General features: G+C 44.2%; 2 protein-coding genes across 5 annotated transcripts in view; both read left to right on the top strand.

The window, feature by feature from the left end:
- MTARC2 (mitochondrial amidoxime reducing component 2) overlaps window positions 1–13,083 on the top strand; it is a 37,101-nt gene extending 24,018 nt beyond the window's left edge. The window contains exons 5-8 of the mRNA XM_050761303.1: window positions 8,342–8,403; window positions 8,492–8,563; window positions 10,100–10,254; window positions 12,237–13,083. Coding sequence (XP_050617260.1) covers window positions 8,342–8,403; window positions 8,492–8,563; window positions 10,100–10,223 — 258 coding nt within the window. The 3' untranslated portion in view covers window positions 10,224–10,254; window positions 12,237–13,083. The remainder of the gene's footprint in view (window positions 1–8,341; window positions 8,404–8,491; window positions 8,564–10,099; window positions 10,255–12,236) is intronic.
- A 1,750-nt stretch (window positions 13,084–14,833) lies between these two features.
- The window catches only part of MTARC1 (mitochondrial amidoxime reducing component 1), a 43,379-nt gene continuing 39,254 nt past the window's right edge, over window positions 14,834–18,958 (top strand). For 2 of the 4 annotated variants that reach the window (XR_007719808.1, XM_050761291.1), the window contains exon 1: window positions 14,834–15,463. Coding sequence is in view for 3 of the 4 variants with exons in the window: in XM_050761291.1 (XP_050617248.1) it covers window positions 15,189–15,463 (275 nt within the window). In the remaining variant the exon portion in view is untranslated. The remainder of the gene's footprint in view (window positions 15,464–18,958) is intronic. The other 2 variants (XM_050761284.1, XM_050761277.1) reach the window with 2 other exon arrangements.

Genomic DNA, 18,958 nt, shown 5'->3' with positions numbered 1-18,958 from the left:
CTTGAAAAACACAGTAGAGATTGAAGAAACACATAAAAATTCCTCACTGGGGAGCAACACACACCAGGGCCTCTCGGCGGGTGGGGGTTAAGGGGTGGGAGAGCAATAGGACAAATACGGAATGCATGCGGGGCTTAAAACCTAGATGATGGGTTGACAGGTGCAGCAGACCACCATGGCACGGGTACACCTATGTAACAAACCTGTGCATTCTGCACACGTATCCCAGAGCTTAAAGTGAAATTAAAAAATTCTTCATCATCGTACTATTAAAATGTGGTCTGTGGTAACATTTTGTTGTGTTTCCTGTATGGTTTATGCGATATTGTATAAATAGTATTAAATTCCACCATTTTCATTTAATGGCATATGGCAATCAGCTGTCTTTGCAAACCCTTCATTCGCGTGGTTCCAGTGGTTCCATATGAGTCCATTCTGTGACTGACTCTGCAATAACTTGTTTAACCATTCGCTTAGGATTGAGCATTTAGGTTGTTTTCCATTTTCTCTTACATAAATAATGAGCAGCTTTGTAAAATGGTCGGTATCTACATTTCCAAAAGTATTCTTAGGAAATGCTAATGCAGCATTTTAAAGGCTCTCTGTATATATTGCCAAATTGCTTTCCAGAAACCTTGTACCAATTTATATTCCCTCAAGGTGAGCATAAACGTGCCCTTTTCATTGTCCTCTTGCCGACATCGCTATAATTTTTACTAAGTTGTTAAGTGAAAAGTAATGTCTTATTTAAGTTGGTAATTCTTAGTGTATGGCATCCTGTCTTAGTCCCCAAATTCTGAAATATTCATATTTGCAGCAAATGTTTGTTTCCTTAGTGCTAATCTCTGAGATAGATGCTAAGACAACAGAGACGACCTCACTGTGTCTGCCTGCAAGGGTCTCAGGGCCAAGTGGGATCAAGGCTTCAGTAGGTAGAGGGCTGCAGCTGAGGTCAGGACATCAGACTTGCAGGATCCCAGTGAGAAAGAGGCACTCTGGATAGGGCGTGTGTGTGTGTGCGTGTGTGTGTGTGTGTGCGCGTGTGCATGGGTGTGTGTGTGTTTGGGGGCAGTGGATGCTGAAGACTTGCTTGATATGAACTGGATCCAAATGCAGGAACCATGGCATGGTCTTTCTTTGTAAGAAGAGTGATTAAATTTTGAAATATGACATTAAGGAATATTCATTAGCTTGTATGTCTTAAGAATAGAAAAAAATAACTTTTGGTTTGAGATCATTTAACTCTGGTGTAATAGGAAGTATATATTTGGTCTTTGTCTCTGGTTCCTGGCATGAGCTCCTAAGCCCTTGGAATTTCCTGAGTGACAGGGGTGAGAGGAGTTTCTTTTGTCATTCACAGTAAGCCCCTTTCAATCACACCTGACTTTATGCTAGTGAGATGACTCTTGGGGAAAGAGGGGTGTCCCTAGACAGCTTTGGTATGGGAGCTAGTTCTCAGAAAGACTAAGCCGTGATTAGAGGGTTGGGACTTTCAGCCCTACCCAGCCCTAACCTCAGGGGAAGGGAGAGGGGCTGGAGGTTGAGTTTGGTTACCAATGGCCAATGATTTTGCCAATCATTTACATGAAATAAAACTTCCCAAAACCCCTGAAAGATGGGGTTTGGAGAGCTTCCAAGTTGGAGAACACATTGAAGTTCTAGGAAGGTGGTGCACCCAGAGAGGGCATGAAAACTCAGAGAGCCCCCGTCCCCATCCCTTGCCCTAGACAGCGTTTCCACTGGGCTGTTCCTGAGTTGCATCCTTTATAATAAGTCGGGAACAACAGTAAAGCCTTTTTTGAGTTCTGGGAGTCATTCTAGAAACTTGTCAAACCTTAGGAGGGGGTTGTGGGAACCCTCAATTTATAGCCGGTTGGTGAGAAGCATGGTTGGCCTGCACTTGGCTGGCATCTGGGATGGGGGGCAGTCTTGTAGGACTTACCCAAGGGATCTCTACTTGTTTCTAGTAGTGAGTGTCAGAATTGGGTTGAATTGTTGGACACCCAGTTGGTATCAGAGAATTGCAGAATTGGTGTTGGAAAAGACATCATGTATTTGATGTCAGAGAGAACCTGATAAACTATCTAGACAAAAGTTATTTTTAAGATGTGCTGTTGGGTTTATACCTCTTATAAAAAATAAAGCAAAAAAGGCAAAAGAAAAAATCAAGATTTATTATGAAAAACAATGTTTAGGTGTTGGTGAGGAGCCTTCCAGATTTATTGCTATAAATGTGTACACATAACTATGTACACAGATTTTTTATGTGAATGGAATCGTTCTCTGTTATACATAAACACACACACCTAAAATGTGCCTTGTGCTTTTTTCACTCAGTGACACCTTGAAAAGTATTCAGTGTTAATAGATATAGACTCACATTCTCGTTTCTTTTCCAGACAGGGTCTCACCCTGTCGCCCAGGCTGGAGTGCAGTGACGTGATCTCGGCTCACTGCAACCTCTGCCTCCCAGGCTGAAGCCATCCTCCTGCCTCAAGTCTCCTGAGTAGCTAGGACCACAGGCACACACCACCACACCTGGCTAATTTGTGTAATTTCGGTAGAGACGAGGTTATATCGTGTTGTCTAGACTGGGCACACCCTTTTGAAATACCTGAATAATGATTATTGCACATGTGTCCCATGCATATTTAGCGACTCTCCAGTAGGTGACTTTGAGCTTTCTATAATCATGTAGAGTCATTGATACCAAGTCAGAAAAATTGCTATGGATTTAGAAACAGAACAGTCTTGTTTATTACTCCCTCGATTTATCACAAAATAGTTTAAAGTTGCTTCTAACAATTGTGTGTACAACACAATATCATAAACACATGCGTAGAAAACCAGGAGCAGCGAAAGGGAGGCGCCAATCCTGCGACTGAGATGAAGCAGATGAAGGGGCCTGGACGGCGGTGGCAGGAGGCTCCAGGAACAGGCTCCCGGAGGCTTGGTGGCCATGGATCTAATTTGAACTGCTGCTCTGATCTGTGCTCTTCCAAGTGATTTCTTTCATCGCCCATTGCCACGGCAGACCATGCAGGCTCTTTCCACCTCACTCTCAGAGGTCTTGGCCTTCTGTGCCAGCTGGTATTTGAGAACTTGCCTTGGCCTCTATTTTCACCTGACTCTGCACTCTCTCTCTCTGGCTATACATAGAGAGATGGACTATATAGGTAGAGATATATATTCTCTACATCTGTATCTACTTCCTCTCTATGGATATAGCCATGCATCTGTGTGTCTATATAGACCTGTGTGTGTGTGTGTGTGTGTGTGTATACACATACATATGCATTTATGGAGAGAGAGACAGGAAAAGAGGAAGGGAGACTCTCCGTTAGTAGTCACCTTTTAAGTTTCATACATCTAATTTTTTGCTTGGCAAATGCCTATATGGATTCTAATGAAGGTTTCAAACAGACAAACACCCTCATTTGTGTGTTCCACAACACCCACCCGCCCCACCCTTATTTCACTTCTCTCTCTGGGTGCTGCTTGTGATGGAAAACCCTCTAGTCTTAATTTAGTATTTACAAAATGTGCACACATTCATTCATAGCAAATTCTCAGGATTATTTCCTCAGGGCTGAGCCCCTTATGTATAGTACTCCCCCTCCTCCTTGCATTTTCCTCTTCCTTTCCTTGCTTCTTTCATCTGGGAAACTCCATGGTTTTATCCCATCGCTCTAAGTAAATGTCATTGGGACCTGGATTTCGGCAGACTGCGGAAAGTTTGGTTACCAGCAGGGGGCGCACTAAGCGTCTCGAGCTGATTTTGTGTTTAGGGAAGACCCTGGAATCTTTTTCTTTACCTATTTACTTATTTATTTTTTTCTTTCCAACATTTGTTTTAGGTGCAGGGGTACGGGTGCAGGTTTTTTATATAGGTAAATTGTGTGTTGCTGGGGGTTTGGTGTACAGGCTGTTTTGTCAGCCAGGTAATAAGCATAGTACCCGATAGTGTTTCAATTCTCACCCCTTCCTACCCTCCACCCTCCAGTAGACCCGCGTGTCTGTTGTTCCATTCTTTGTATCCATGTGTATTCAATATTTAGCCTCCATTTATAGGTGAGAACATGTGGTATTTGGTTTTCTGTTCCTGCAGTAATTCTTTCAGAATAATGGCCTCCAGCTCTATGTATGTTGCTGCAAAGGACATAATCTCGTGTTTTTTTTTTTTTTTTTTTTTTAAATGGCTGCATAGTATTCCATAGTGTATGTATACCACATTTTCTTTATCCAGTCCACTGTTGATAGGTTGATTCCATGTGTTTGCTGTTGTGAACAGTGCTGTGATGAATATACGTGTGCGTGTGTCTTTGTGGTAGAATGCTTTGTATTGCTTTGGGTGTATACCCAATAATGGGATTGCTGGGTTGAATGACGTTTCTGTTTTAAGTTCTTTGAGAAATCCCCAGATTGCTTTCCACGGTGGTTGAACCAATTTACATTCCCACCAACAGTATGTAAACCTTCCCTTTTCTCCACAGCCTCGCCAGCACCTGTTATTTTTTTATTTTTTAGTAATAGCCATTCTGACTGGTGTGAGATGGTAGCTCATTGTGGTTTTGATTTGCATTTCCCTAGTGATCAGTGATATTGAGCATTTTTTCATATGCTTGTTGGTCACGTGTGTGTCTTCCTTTGAGGAAACACTGGAACTTACCAAACAGCTTATTTCACTGTTATGTATGTCTAGTAGAATATAATGGAAATTTTAACTCCATGAGTTATTAAATTTATTTTAATAGTATAAAATGTATCATTTTTAATAACTGAATAATTGCATTTAAACTTAATTAGCATAGGGTTTTTTTTTAAATTGCAAATAATGCTTTACGCCAAAATGCTGACAATGATCAGATTAGGGTTAGAATATATATGATTATATGTGGTGATTACTATTTTAGGAAGTAACTAGAGCTGGCATCTGTGGGTGCTGCAGACGATTCTTAACGAACCCAGACAATTTGCTCTTCTAAACGGGGCCTTGTGGTTGTCTAACAGTGAGAATAGATGACTAACTGAATTTGTGCCTGCTTTCTATCATAATAACGACGCCGAATTGCCACCGTTATGTGGCTTGGAAATCTTAAATTCATCAGCACTCATGAAAGAAAAAAACAAAAAGTGAACCGAAGATACAACTTGGAGAGCCTGGGTGCTTTCAGCACAAGGCGGCTGGGTCGGCTTCCATTCCTGTGTCCGCAGCGCCCTCGTGTGGTGAAAGGTGTTCAGGCTTCCAGGCCGCCTTTTAGGCCAGCGTTCCCATGAGTCCTCACTTTCCAGTACAGTAGCTGCCTTCCTGGGTCACACTCCATCGGAGGTCACGATCTGCCAGGAGGTTAGCCACCAGCTGTGGTTGTCTTGCAGTTTTGCGCAATAAGTTACTGGCTAGGAGTGCTTGTAATAAGTCCTGAGTAGGACATGGCGATTCCATTCCTTACCCACGATGTGTACACACAGTTATCCTCAACTGGTTAGTTGGAACGTGGCGTTTATTTCCACAAAGCAGCAGTTTTCTAAAGGACGATTTAGAACCCAGTGCATCCATGGAGACCTCCTTACTTCAGTCTGTAGCTGTGGTCATGCCCTGTAGGAGATTTCTGAGTTTTGAAGACCCAGTAGGTACTAGAGAACCATTTGCATTGCTGAAGCACCACTGTAGGCACGGGAGGGGGTTGGAAGGGCTGGCTTGCCGCTGAAGGAGGACCAGACATGGCCTAGTCATCAGTGGTATAAGGGGAAAAGTTATGGGGTTAGTCCCTACCGGCCGCCCTGCTCTGCCTCCTGCAGAGACTTCAGACTTCTTATGCCTCCTGCACAAGCGAAGCAGCCAGGTAAGTAGGAATAGGTTTCTTTGGTTCCTAACTTGAGACGATTTTTTCTCCAAATTCCTTAGACTCACAGTCTATGCTGTTGATTTACGGAGGCAGCAGTGAGGCCCCGTATCCCGATGCCTCCTACCTTGAGACCTGGACAGAGGATTGCTCTGTGAAATTCAAATCTTAAATCAGTAGGTATCAGCAGAGACAGGCATGGTGCCTTACAGATAAAGAATACAGATGGCCTCCCTATTCACGGAGGGGCCTGCAACCTTTATATAGCTCTACATACACCCCTCCTGTGTGTGCAGATGCTTCTTGACTTACCATGGGGTTACCTCCCAATAAACGCATCGTAAAATCAAAAAGTTGTAATCTGCCTGGATATATGTATTAGTCTGTTCTCACATTGCTATAAAAAAATACCTGAGACTGGATAATTTATGAAGAAAAGAGGTTTAGGCTGGGCGCGGTAGTTTACACCCTGTAATCCCAGCACTTTGGGAGGCCGAGGGGAGCAGATCACCTGAGGTTAGGAGTTCGAGACCAGCCTGGCCAACATGACAAAACCCCATCTGTACTAAAAATACAAAAATTAGCCGGGCGCGGTGGTACGTGCCTGTAAGCCCAGCTGCTCAGGAGGCTGAGGCACTTGAATCGCTTAAATCTGGGAGGCGGAGAGCCGAGATTGAATCACTGAACTCCAGCCTGGTCAACAGAGTGAGACTCTGCCTCAAAAAAAAAAAAAAAAATAGAAAGAAAGAAAGAAAAGCGGTTCATGGTTCTGCAGTCTGTACAGGGTACAGAGCAGCTTCTGCTTCTGGGGAGGACTCAGAAAGCTTCCAGTCATGGTGGAAAACAAACGGGGTCCAGCTTCCTACATGGCAGAAGCAGGAGCAAGAGAGCTAAGGGGACGTGCCAGACACTTTTAAGCAACCGGATCTCGCAAGAGCTCGCTCACTATTGCGAGAACGAACAGCACCAAGGCGATGGAGCTAAACCATTCATGAAAGATCCACCCCCATAACTGAATTCCCTCCCGCCAGGTCCCACCTCCAACAAAAGGGATTACAATCTGACATAAGATTTGGTGGGGACACAGACCCAAACCATATCATGTATCATATTATATATGTATATGTAATATTGAAGGAGTTAAGATCACATGACCCCCAAACATGCCGCTCCAGCATATTGACTTTTTTGAGTTAAGGACACTTGAAAAAAAGAGGCGCAAGAGGATCCCTCTGCTCTTCCTTCTGTTTCTTACAAGCAGGAGATGAAATTCCTGTGTAAAAGGTGTCTCCCAGTACCAGAAGGAAAATGTCATGCTTATTATCAAGGACAGAAAGTTGAGGCCGAGGGAAATCTGTACAAACTCTGTCAAACCAATCCTCATCTTCCCTGTCCCTCTCTACTCCGTTAAGTACCCTAGTCCTGCCACATCTTTGCCCAGTTCTGTATATAAGTGTTCAACTCTAATTGCATCTTCATTTTGTCATGAAGGTTCCTGTGCCACATAAAGGTTATATTCAACAAATATGTGTACATTTCTCCTGTTGATCTGTCTTATGTCAATTCAATTATCAGGCCCAGCCGAAAAACCCTAAGAGGGTAGAGGTGCTATTTTGCCTCCCTACAATATAATCCACATAACCACCTTATATATGTATATGTATGTGTGTGTGTGTGTATAAAAAGAAATCATATTATATATATAATACAATCTCCGTATCCCTCATATATATTTCTGTATATGTGTGTGTGCACATATAAAAATATATATGGTTAAAAGCTAGGTGGTTCAAAGTCCTACCTTCGGAATCAGAAAGATTTCAAACCCAGCTGCTTTACATCCTCTGGTGTGACCTTGAGATAATTTTGTCTCTCTCTAGTTCTCCATTTCTTTGGGTAAAATGGGGCTCATGATAGCGCCTCCCTCAAAGTTGTGAGGATTGAGTTCATCCCTGAGGCAAGTGTTGGCGGTGCCCACATTCAAGGGTGGGAAGGCAAGGCACAGTCAGTGGCAGTGGGATCAAGACCCCATTAGCAGGCTGCCTGTCTGTGGAGGTGGCAGCATTGAATGTGTGAATCATGACTGCCTTCTCTTGGGTGATGTCCCCACTCTTCAAAGAACCTTCAGATTGTAACTTGGGTTCCACTGCAGCTTCGCTATAAGGAAAGTGTGGGCTTGTCTTGCAAGTTATACATTTATCATTGTATATCCACACATTGACTTTTCTGTTAATTTATGACTCTCATGGCAAACTGCACCGTATAGAAGATCTATCATCCCTGTGATGATGGAATCAGGATTTTGAGACTGGGAGTCAAGAGGTGGACCTGAGCTTGCCAGTATGCTGCCTCCCTTTGAGTCTTCTGGGAGATATTTCTTGGTGTCACCTTGTGCTGCTTTCTTCTGCTATAATAGTTTCATACTTAATATGAGCCAAAGAATAAACAGACTCAGAGACTAATGAAGCCTCCATTTAAAAGATAACTTTCTCTTTTAGGATACCTGGGATGAACTCCGAATTGGCAGTGTAGAAGTGAAAAAGATAATGGCATGCCCCAGGTAATGAACCTTGCTAGACCCCAGGACTGTGGTGTGGCCTACCCATTGGTTCCTAACCATCACCTAACCCTTGGTTATTGCATGACAGGTGTATTTTGACCACGGTGGACCCAGACACTGGAGTCATAGACAGGAAAGAGCCACTGGACACCCTGAAGAGGTAGAATACCACCACGGCCAGTGTATTTTAAATATTATCTCCACCCCAGAACTACCTATGGGTTTAGGGAAGAACTACCTATGTCTGCTTTAGGGAAGATATGACCTTTCTCTCTGGAGCACCTTCCACTCTACCTTCTGACTGAATTGTGTCTATTCGTTAATGAGAGCACTGTTGCTTTCTCTCTTTTCGCGGATGGATACTCTAGTGCCTTGGATAAACTCTTTTTTTCTTTTTTTTTTTTTTTGAGAGGAATCTCATTCTTTCCCCCAGGCTGGAGTGCGGTGGCTTGGTTTTAGCTCACTGCAACCTCTGCTTTCTGGGTTCAAGTGATTCTCCAACCTCAGCCTCCTGAGTAGCTGGGACGACAGGTGTGTGCCACCATGCCTGGGTGATTATTGTATTTTTAGTAGAGACAGGGTTTCACCATATTGGCCAGGCTAGTCTCAAACTCCTTGCCTCAGTGATTCACCTGCCTCCCAACATGCTGGGATTACAGGCATGAGCCACCGTGCCCAGCTTTGATAAACTTTTAATTGTATAATACTACATTTTGAAATTTTAATATCTCTCATATCAATTTTTAATAATATTTATATGTGCCTTTCCAAATTTAGGCCTCAAACACTTTATTTAATCATGTTTATTGCAACTCAAATTCCTTCATTAGAATCAATATCAAGGAATATGAGAATAATTGAAACTGCATAATGAAATATTAGAAAAAAATGAATGTAATGAATTGTCAGAGATTTTTTATTGAGGAGCTTTTTTTATGCTAAGGATTTCTCTTGTTTTGTTATTTAAAGAAGTTTGGCTGACTTTAGTTCCCAATGAAGATAGTAATTTAGGCTTAACATTCTTTGGAGCTATATTCTATTTTGTTTCTCTTTCCTCTGTTTTGTGGATTGTTTCCAATGGGTTTAGCTTAGAGAAGAGGTTATTTCATGATGCTTTCAGATTTACAATTCTATTAGATGTAGTGATAATTATTTAAGATGCTGTGAAATTTATTTTTTTTTTAGACAGGACAATGGGAAAAGACTAACTTCTGCAGTAGTCCAGACCCACCTGACAACTGCATGTCTGTCTGCAATTTTGCTCACCAGTGAACCACAGCTTTGGGCTTATAAACCGGGAGGGGGTTGAAAGCATGGTGCTTAAATGTACTAAACAGAAGATTTGTAGAGTTCAGGGCCATTCCATTTTGTGTTTTCAGGGGCATATGTTTCAATGAGTTGTGAAGTCGAAGGTACCCATATAGACGAAGTATTTATTTTATACATACACATACGTTTTTTCTTTTTGGCCTGAAACTGAAGCCATGGAGAAATTGCATAGACTTTCAGGATACTTCTAGAAAAGCTAGAATTATTTGCAGTTTGACTAATTGTCCACAGACTTCTCTGTCAACATTTTAGAAAAGGTTTGCTGTGTATTTATAAATAAATTGGAAGGCAAACTTGAGTTCTATTGAGAATATTTCGATTATTATTTCCTTCTTGTGTCTGATGATTGAATTTTTGCTTGTTTCAGCTACCGCCTGTGCGATCCTTCTGAGAGGGAATTATACAAGTTGTCTCCGCTTTTTGGGATCTATTATTCAGTGGAAAAAATTGGAAGCCTGAGAGTTGGTGACCCCGTGTATCGGATGGTGTAGTGACGGATCCACTAGGGTGATATGGTAAAAGGTTAGCTTTGCTTCTGAATACACTGTCTTGGAGCCATTGCTGCATTTTCTTGTGTGTGTGTTTTTTTGTTTGTTTGTTTTTTAATGTTATGCTGCTTTAATTCTTGAAAGAATAAGCAGTTTTGTATTCTGATCTTTGGAGTTGGACAATGCCCTTAATTTCTGTTCCCTGCAGTAATCTGTGTACTCCTACCTCAGCCTTCTCCACCCCTATTTCCCATTTAATGGTAAAATGCTGGTGGAAGAGGCTCAGCAGAAAGACAGGTATATGTTCACAGCTTATTACAGAACATCATTAAGGAATAGGGAAATGAAGGTGACTGATTCTCAAGAGTTTTGTATTTATTTTTTCTGTCTCAGATAGAAGAGGAAATGTTTAAATTATTCAACATCAACTTGGGAAAATGTTTAAATTGGATGCTTTTTATCAAATGTATTTTTAAAGTGTAATTGAAGTTTGAAAAAAAAAAATCAGTGCATCAAGGTGACTGGGTCCTGAATCATGAGTTAGACAATAATGTTCTCACATTGATTTCATCGTGTCCAATACAGCCCTGACTCCTGGAGGCAAAAGCCTAACTCCCAAATTAAAGGAATGAGAAAGTTGGTCAGAAGACCTCAAGTTGGAGATTTTAAGCAAGTTCTCTCATAAAATCCATGACCCAGTTCTTAAGGTCACCTCATCTCCAAAACTCTTGACCATCCTTCTCTCTGTTTCTGGCCTGAGCTTCTCACGTGTGTTACTTGCCCTTGCAGTCCTGACATCCAGAACCTGACCGTCCTCAAGGACAGGGTAACATAGTGGCTTAGAAGGTCTAGATCTAGCATTAGATAGACTTGGGTTGGTAATCCAAGCATCTTCCTAAGTTGAATGAGATGTTTAACTTCTCTTTAAGTCTCAGTACCCTTATCTGCAAAGTGGGAATAATAGCACTTACCAAAACAACCAACACAAGTTATCTTGAGTATTAATTCATATAAAGTTTCAGCATTGCAACACAAATAAAGTGCTCAGTAAATATTAGTTATGTTTTTTATTGCCATCATTCCATCATGATCCAGTCTTAGGTTCCATAGTGGATATAAACATGACACAGGCTTTTCCCTTGAAGTGGGCAAAAAGGAACTACACCTCTATTGACTACTATTATGACTAGGTATTTGCATAACCATTACCATATTTCATCAGTTCTGAGATCCTATTCTAACATCTCTGATATCAGTCAGCTTCTTATAACATTCAGGGTGCCTTTTGAAAAATATCAGTGATGCATAAAATTATCAGTGAATCAGTGATGCATGAAATAATGGTGCATTTTACAATTGGTATATCTTGGATTTGATGAAATATAATAAGTATTAATACTAGAGAGGAAACTGTGAAGCTCCTAAGTGCCTGGCATTTCTAAAAGCCCCATTTGGGAAGAGTGGACCCAAGCCTGAGCCATCTAGCTTGAGTGAAACTGATCCTGTGTCCTGCTGTTCCAGTCATGATTGACTGGACCTGGATCAATGTGTGAGCCAAGGGCTTTCACATGTTCTCTGCATCTGAGGGAGCCCAGTGGCTGTGAGATACCTTAACAACTGAGGGTTTTCCATGTCACTTGGTCACAAACTCATCTAACCAGATCCTGTTTTGCAGTGGATGGAGGCAATGAACATCTGTGGTTTACTCAGCCTCAATTTCCAATTGTCTCTGCTTCCCAGAAGGCCTTGTGTAATCTTTATCTGTGAGAGGATCTCTGTGAGATAGATATGATAATAGGCATTTTATGAATGAGAAACAAAGGCTCAGCTAAGTCAGCTGATGTACGGTCTGGGAGCTGATGTGAATTAGAGCTAATAGGCCATGCTTTCTGCACAGCACTGCACCATACATTTATATGTATAACCTCAATAAGTGACTGTTTTGTGGGAGTTTGAATTATTTATGAACAGTAAGATAAATAACCAAATAACCAGAGATTCTTATTATTTATTCAGGCTTCAGCACCCAGGAGGGATTGACTGAGATCTTAACAACAGCGGCAGCAATACCTCAGCAAATCCTTATTATCCAGCCTTCAACTATTTTTACCCTGGAAAACAATCTCGATTTTTGACTTTTCAAAGTTGTGTATGCTCCAGGTTAATGCAAGGAAAGTATTAAAGGTGGGAATATGAAGGTATATGTATAAATTTTAGGTACTGAAGGCTTTAAAAATAATTAACATCATCAAAAATGCTATTTTGAATGTTATCATGGCTATTATGCTTTTACTTCCTGACTTTTTGATGAATAAAGTAAGTTTAATGAATCAACTAAAAAGCTGCAAAAATGTTTTTAAAATGTGTTCCTTTTATTACCTATCAGGATTACCTGATGTGCAGGACACATGATACCACACTCACAAATGCCTAATATTGGTCTTTACGTGGCCATTGAGTCCTGTTGACTTTTCACTCATGTGCTCTAGCATTATGGAATCTGGGCTGTACTTGAGTATGGAAATTCTCTTATAGACTTAGTTTTAATATTCTATTACACCTTTGTTAAGCCATATAAAAGTAATCTGTTTGTGTGTAACTGCCAGATACACCACCTGGAATTCCAAGTAAGATAAAGAAGAGGACCTTTAAAAGAGGATGGAATTTTGAGGGTAGGATCGCAAGGAAGACAGCATGAATGTATTTTTTTCAATGCAAATAATTTTTTTGTAACAAAAAAACGAACTACTTTGGTATGATCTTAAGCAAAAATATTCACTGAAATAGTATATGGATGAATTCACCTACTTACAATTTTATGGTTTCTTTGTAACTAATAAACGTGAATCTCAATCCTGCTTTATCTTTGGTATTTATGAGTCTTCTTCCTGGGCTTCTCTCTTTATATTAGAATTTGAGTCACTGCAATTTATTTTTCCTTACCCTTTCTGATTGCCTCCAGAGACACAATCTGACTCCACAAACACTGGCTTCTGTCATTGGCAGGGGGCGAGGGCATTGTGAGCTGCAGGCATACCAGTGTCCTGTCTGTGGCAGGATGGCCAGTGTCCGCAAGGGGCCTTCCTAGTGGTCAGTGAGGAGTAGTTGTTCCCTCCTCCTCCATTTTCCTTTGCTGGGTTCTGGGACTGAAATTCACCACCATCCTCCGCACCCTGTGAGGTAAAAGTGGTAAGTGAGCTGTAGCCCTGGGTAAATTCTGGAAGTGATGAAATGGAAGAATCAGAACTTTAAAGTCAACCATTAAAATAGGGGAGCCATTTTTTCCTCTTAAATTTTCAAAGAGGAATTCAGGAGGGAGATAAACAGAAACACATATTTGGTGCCCCGGAGCTGCCTTTCCGAGGAGGATCAAGTGGTACGTCCTGCGGAGCTGTGTCCTTTACAGACAGGGTATGACCTGGGGTTGGAAGAGAAGAGAAGAGAAGAGAGCAGAAAAGCAGGACAGATAAGTGTTCAGGCCAGTAAAGACAGAGCCTCCCTGAGCACGGAACTGCTCTGCAGTGAGTTGCCATCTGGAGGAGAGGGTTGTTCTTTTCTCTTGGCGAACTCCCGCTTCTCTCTTCCAAGGCACCCTTGCCCTGCATGGACAATTCTGGCTGAGTCTTGAAATGTACACTCCTGGCTCAGGGGACCATGGCTGAGCTGCGGATGACACAGGCTCTCGACCAAACTTCAGTCTCCTCTGAGCCCTTTTCTTCATGAGGCCTTGACCTTGCCACCCTACTCCCTGCAGAGCCCAGTTTAGCAAGAATCCTGCTTAGTCAGTTTCCAGAGTATTCTCCCATCCTTGATATCTGATCATCCTTGATATCTGCTCAGATTCCTCATCTGTCACCCTCAGTGTGTAAGTCCTTGCCTAGTTCAGTAGAATACTGTTAAGTGGGTTTATCAAGAATCCTCTACACTTGATGTCTCCTTTTAGTGATTTTCCATTCACTGACCCCCAGGAACTTTGCTCTTTGGCTATAAACCCCCAGCAGTCTTCGCTGTAATACAGAGCTGAGCCTAATCTCTTTCCCCTATTGTGATGCCCCTGTTACAATAGCCGTGAATAGTCTTCCTTACCTTTTTAATAAGCGTTTGAGTAATTTTTTCCTTTGATAGCTTGGTACATCAAACAGGAGCCTGACTCCTAAACCATGCTGTTCGGGTGTGCTGATATTGTTGACTGGAATATAACCTGATTTGGAAGTGACAAGTGACTGAGGTGAGTGCCTGCAGGACCAGGTGACATTCCCTCCCGCCAGAAGCAGCCTGGGGACCTTGTGCAGTGCTGAACTTCTGAGCCAAGGCCTTGCCAATGCAGCTGCAGCTGAGGCTCCCCGCCGGGAGCGTAGAAGGCGCTCTCAGACGCCCATTGCCGCTCCGAACTGCCGCTGGGAGAACTCTGGCCTTGTCTCGCTGGCGCAGAGGGCCTGGTAGCATCCTCCTCCACCAGACCCCCACTCTTTGGAACCTCCCTAAACCCTGGGCAGCCTGCGGGGACGGCGGCCGCAGCAGAGAGCTGGACCTGCGCAGGCCAGGCAGGGCCAACCCGCTCTCTACTATTCCTAGGAGAAGCTGCTGCCCGCTGTCTGATTTTTAATTTCAAAATCACGCTTTGTCCTGCAAATGTTGTCTATTGTTTATTTTAGGTCAAATAACCCCATAAATACGTAAGTAAATAAACTGGTCACTTGCAGAGATCGTGGGGGAGGGCACGGCGCCCTGAGCTGCAGGCGACGGAAGGTTGCAGAAGCCATGGGGCGCAGACCAAGTGGAAGCTGAGCCGCCACCTCCCACTCCCCGCGCCGCCTCCCAAAAGGACGCACTGCTCTGATTGGCCCGGAAGGGTTTGGGAACTGCCCACCCTTTGGGCTCAGGGCCAAAGGCCGCACCTTCCCCCAGCTGCCCGGGGCTACCAGCCCGCTCCGGCCTTGCCGCCGGCACCTCGCGGAGAAGCCAGCCATGGGCGCCGCCGGTTCCTCCGCGCTGGCCGGCTTTGTCCTCCTCGCGCAGCCCCGGCCCGGGTGGCTCGGGGTCGCCGTGCTGGGACTGACCGCGGTGGCGCTGGGGGCTGTCGCCTGGCGCCGCGCATGGCCCTCGCAGCGCCGGCGGCTGCTGCAGCAGGTGGGCACAGTGGCGCAGCTCTGGATCTACCCTGTGAAATCCTGCAAGGGGGTGCCAGTGAGCGAGGCCGAGTGCACGGCCATGGGGCTGCGCAGCGGCAACCTGCGGGACAGGTAGGGCCGAGCGCGAGCGCGGGGCAGCGCTGATCCGCCTCGGGCAAGGGTCTGAGCAGGCAGGAGTGCAGGGGAGGTCTGCAGAGTCTGCTAACAGGTCCTTCCTCCTATTACAAAGAAACTGGGAGTTGGATGAGAAAAGGCCAAAGAGAAAAAGGAACCCTCAGCCCCCAGCATCAGATCCCGGGGCTCTGGGACTCTGAGCACATGGACCCGTTTTCCCGGGTTGGGCGGATTTCCACCTCCCACTGGCTGTTTGGCGTCATGTGCTCCTGCTGAGGTGTGGTATCGCTCCCAGGTGTCTGCCAGTGAGCAAACTTCTTAATCTCCATTTAGTGGAGGTGGCTAGCTTAAAGAGATTGGTTCCCAGTAGCTTTATTTTCAGTGACTTTCTTGAGATCTTGGGGAAAGCTGAAACTGTAGAGTCCAGCCCTCCAAGAGCCCACCAAGGCGGGGCTCATAATAGTAATGACTGCAGTTCAAGGAATACCTTCAGGCGCGGTGGCTCACGCCTGTAATCCCAGCACTTCGGGAGGCCGAGGCGGGTGGATCACCTGAGGTCAGGAGTTCGAGACCAGCCTGACCAACATGGTGAAACCCCATCTCTACTAAGGGAAAAAAAAAAAAAAATTAGCCGGGCATGGTGGCGCGCACCTGTAATCCCAGTTACTCAGGAGGCTGAGGCAGGAGAATCGCTTGAACCCGGGAGGTGGAGGTTGCAGTGAGCCAAGATTATGCCACTGCACTCCAGCCTGGGCGACAGAGGGAGACTAAGTTAAAAAAAAAAAAAAAAAAAAAAAAAAAAAAAAAAAAAAAAAAAGGCGGGGGTGGCATTGCAGATGCTATTTTCCCCAATTCTCTCAAGCACCCTTGTGGATAAAGAAGCTGAGTTCAGAGCCACACAGCAGCGGAACCAGGACTCTTATTTTCTTTAGCACACTGGGCTTTGTAAAGACTGATCTTGTTAATGTTCTGTCTGGGTTCTGAGAGCTGCGTGGATTCCTGGGGTTCAGCAAAGGCTGCAAAACCCGGGAGCCGGCGGCTTTGTCCTCTTTAGGGTCTGGCTTCAGGCCAGCCCCGGGTCTCATTGTGAGGCTGCACTTGAAACTCCTTTCCAGAGAAGCCCTCGCAGCTCAGCAAGTAACACAGGACTCATGGGAGCTGTAACCTTTCTCCTACCAGCTCCCAAGACAGAGGGCAATTCATGACATAGTTGAAACGTTAGTGATACATGCATCTTTGCTTCAGGAAGAAAACCAAGGATCCTAAATATTCCATGTTTTGGGCCAGGCGCGGTGGCTCAGGCCTGTAATCCTAGCACTTTGGGGGGCCGAGGTGGACAGATCACGGGATCGGGAGATCGAGACCATCCTGGCTAACATGGTGAAACTCCGTCTCTACTAAAAAATACAAAAAATTAGCTAGGCTTGGTGGCGGGCTCCTGTAGTCCCAGCTACTCGGGAGGCTGAAACAGGAGAATGGCGTGAATCTGGGAGGAGGAGCTTGCAGTGAGCGGAGATCGCATCACTGCACTCCAGCCTGGGCGACAGAAACACTCCGTCTAAAAAAAAAAAAAAAAAATCCATGTTTTATATAGTAGACTCTGAAAAGTGGTAGAATTTACTGAATTAGTTTTTGTAGGCCCGAGAAGCAAAGGGCCCTGGAATTTTACTACATAGATTCAAAAAGCAGTTTTTTTTTTGTTGTTGTTTGTTTTTTTGTTTTTTTTTGAGGCGGAGTCTCGCTCTGTCGCCCAGGCTGGAGTGCAGTGGCGCGATCTCGGCTCACTGCAAGCTCCGCCTCCCGGGTTCCCGCCATTCTCCTGCCTCAGCCTCCCGAGTAGCTGGGACTACAGGCGCCGCCACCACGCCTGGCTAATTTTTTTGTATTTTTAGTGGAGACGGGGTTTCATTGTGTTAGCCAGGATGGTCTCGATCTCCTGACCTCGTGATCCGCCCGTCTCGGCCTCCCAAAGTGCTGGGATTACAGGCTTGAGCCACCGCGCCCGGCCTTTCAAAAAGCAGTTTTTGAGCTCATATTACAATAGATGATAAGAAGAGCTGGCCTTTGTACCAGACACTATGATAAATTCTTTATTTTCGTTCAACACACACTCCCAGAAAGTGTGATCAAGAGAAGCCAACACTGGCTTACAGTCCTAGGTGATAACCAACTAAACAGAGGTTGTGACACGTGCCAGCGTGCCAGCATAGAGGTTGTAGTGCTGGAAGCTGGCTGGAGCCATCAGGGACAACTTCAGAGAGGAAGTAACAGCTTGAACTGAAAACCGGAAAATAATTCAGAACTTGCTGGGCAAGTAAGTTGGGAGAAGAACTTTCCAGAGAGAGAATAAGCTGGGCAAAGGCACTTGGCTTGAGAGGATGGTGTATGCTGGGGAAAGGCTGGCACAGTCTGTGCCGGGTTGTCCAATCTTTAAATTTCCCTGGGCCACATCGGAAGAAGAATTGTCTTGGGCCACACACAAAATACACTAACACTAACAATAGCTGATGAGTTAAAAAAAAAAAAAATCACAAAAAAATCTCATAATGTTTTAAGAAAGTTTATCAATTTGTGTTGGGCTGCATTCAAAGCTATCTTAGGCCACATGTGGCCCACGGGCCATGGGTTGGACTAACTTACTCTAAGGTATTTACCAAAAGGAACTGTGACATAAATAGGGTGAATGTTCTTTGCAGCATTGAGTGTGGAACCTTCATTATGATGTTACTCACAGTAGTCAAAAGGTGGAAACAACTAAGTGTCCATTGATGGATGAGTGGATAAACAAAATGTGATATATACATGCAATGGAATACTATTCAGCCATGAAAAGGAATGAAGTTCTGATATGTGCTACAACATGGATGGCCCTGGAAAACATAACGCTAATTGAAATAAGCTAGACACAAAAGGACAAATATTGCATGATTCTGATTATATGAAATGTCTAGTAGATAAATTTATAGAGACAAAGTGGATTAGATGTTACTGGGGGCAGGGGGAAGGGGAAAATGAGGAGTTATTGCTTAACTGGTACAGAGTTTCTGTTTGGGGTGATGAAAAGGTTTTGCAAATAGTGCTGATGGTTGCACAACACTGTGAATGTACTTCCTGCCACTGAATCGCATACTTCAAAATGGTTAAAATCACATTTAAAAAATTCCATTCTCTGTTGATGGACACTTGGGCTGTTACTACTTTTTTAGCATTTTGAATAAAGCCGCAATAAAGATTGATACTCTGGCTCAAGCCTGTAATCCCAACACTTTGGGAGGCCGAGGTGGGCGGATCACAAGGTCAGGAGATCAAGACCACAGTGAAACCCCGTCTCTACTAAAAATACAAAAAATTAGCCGGGCGCGGTGGTGGGCGCCTGTAGTCCTAGCTACTCAGGAGGCTGAGGCAGGAGAATGGCATGAACCCAGGAGGCGGAGCTTGCAGTGAGCCGAGATCGCGCCACTGCACTCCAGCCTGGGCAACAGCGTGAGACTC

This window comes from Macaca thibetana, chromosome 1 (genome assembly GCF_024542745.1).
Source record: "Macaca thibetana thibetana isolate TM-01 chromosome 1, ASM2454274v1, whole genome shotgun sequence".
Taxonomy (NCBI): Eukaryota; Metazoa; Chordata; class Mammalia; order Primates; family Cercopithecidae; genus Macaca; species Macaca thibetana.
The sequence above is the reverse complement of the archived record's forward strand: the minus strand, read 5'-3'. Positions and strand labels throughout refer to the sequence as shown.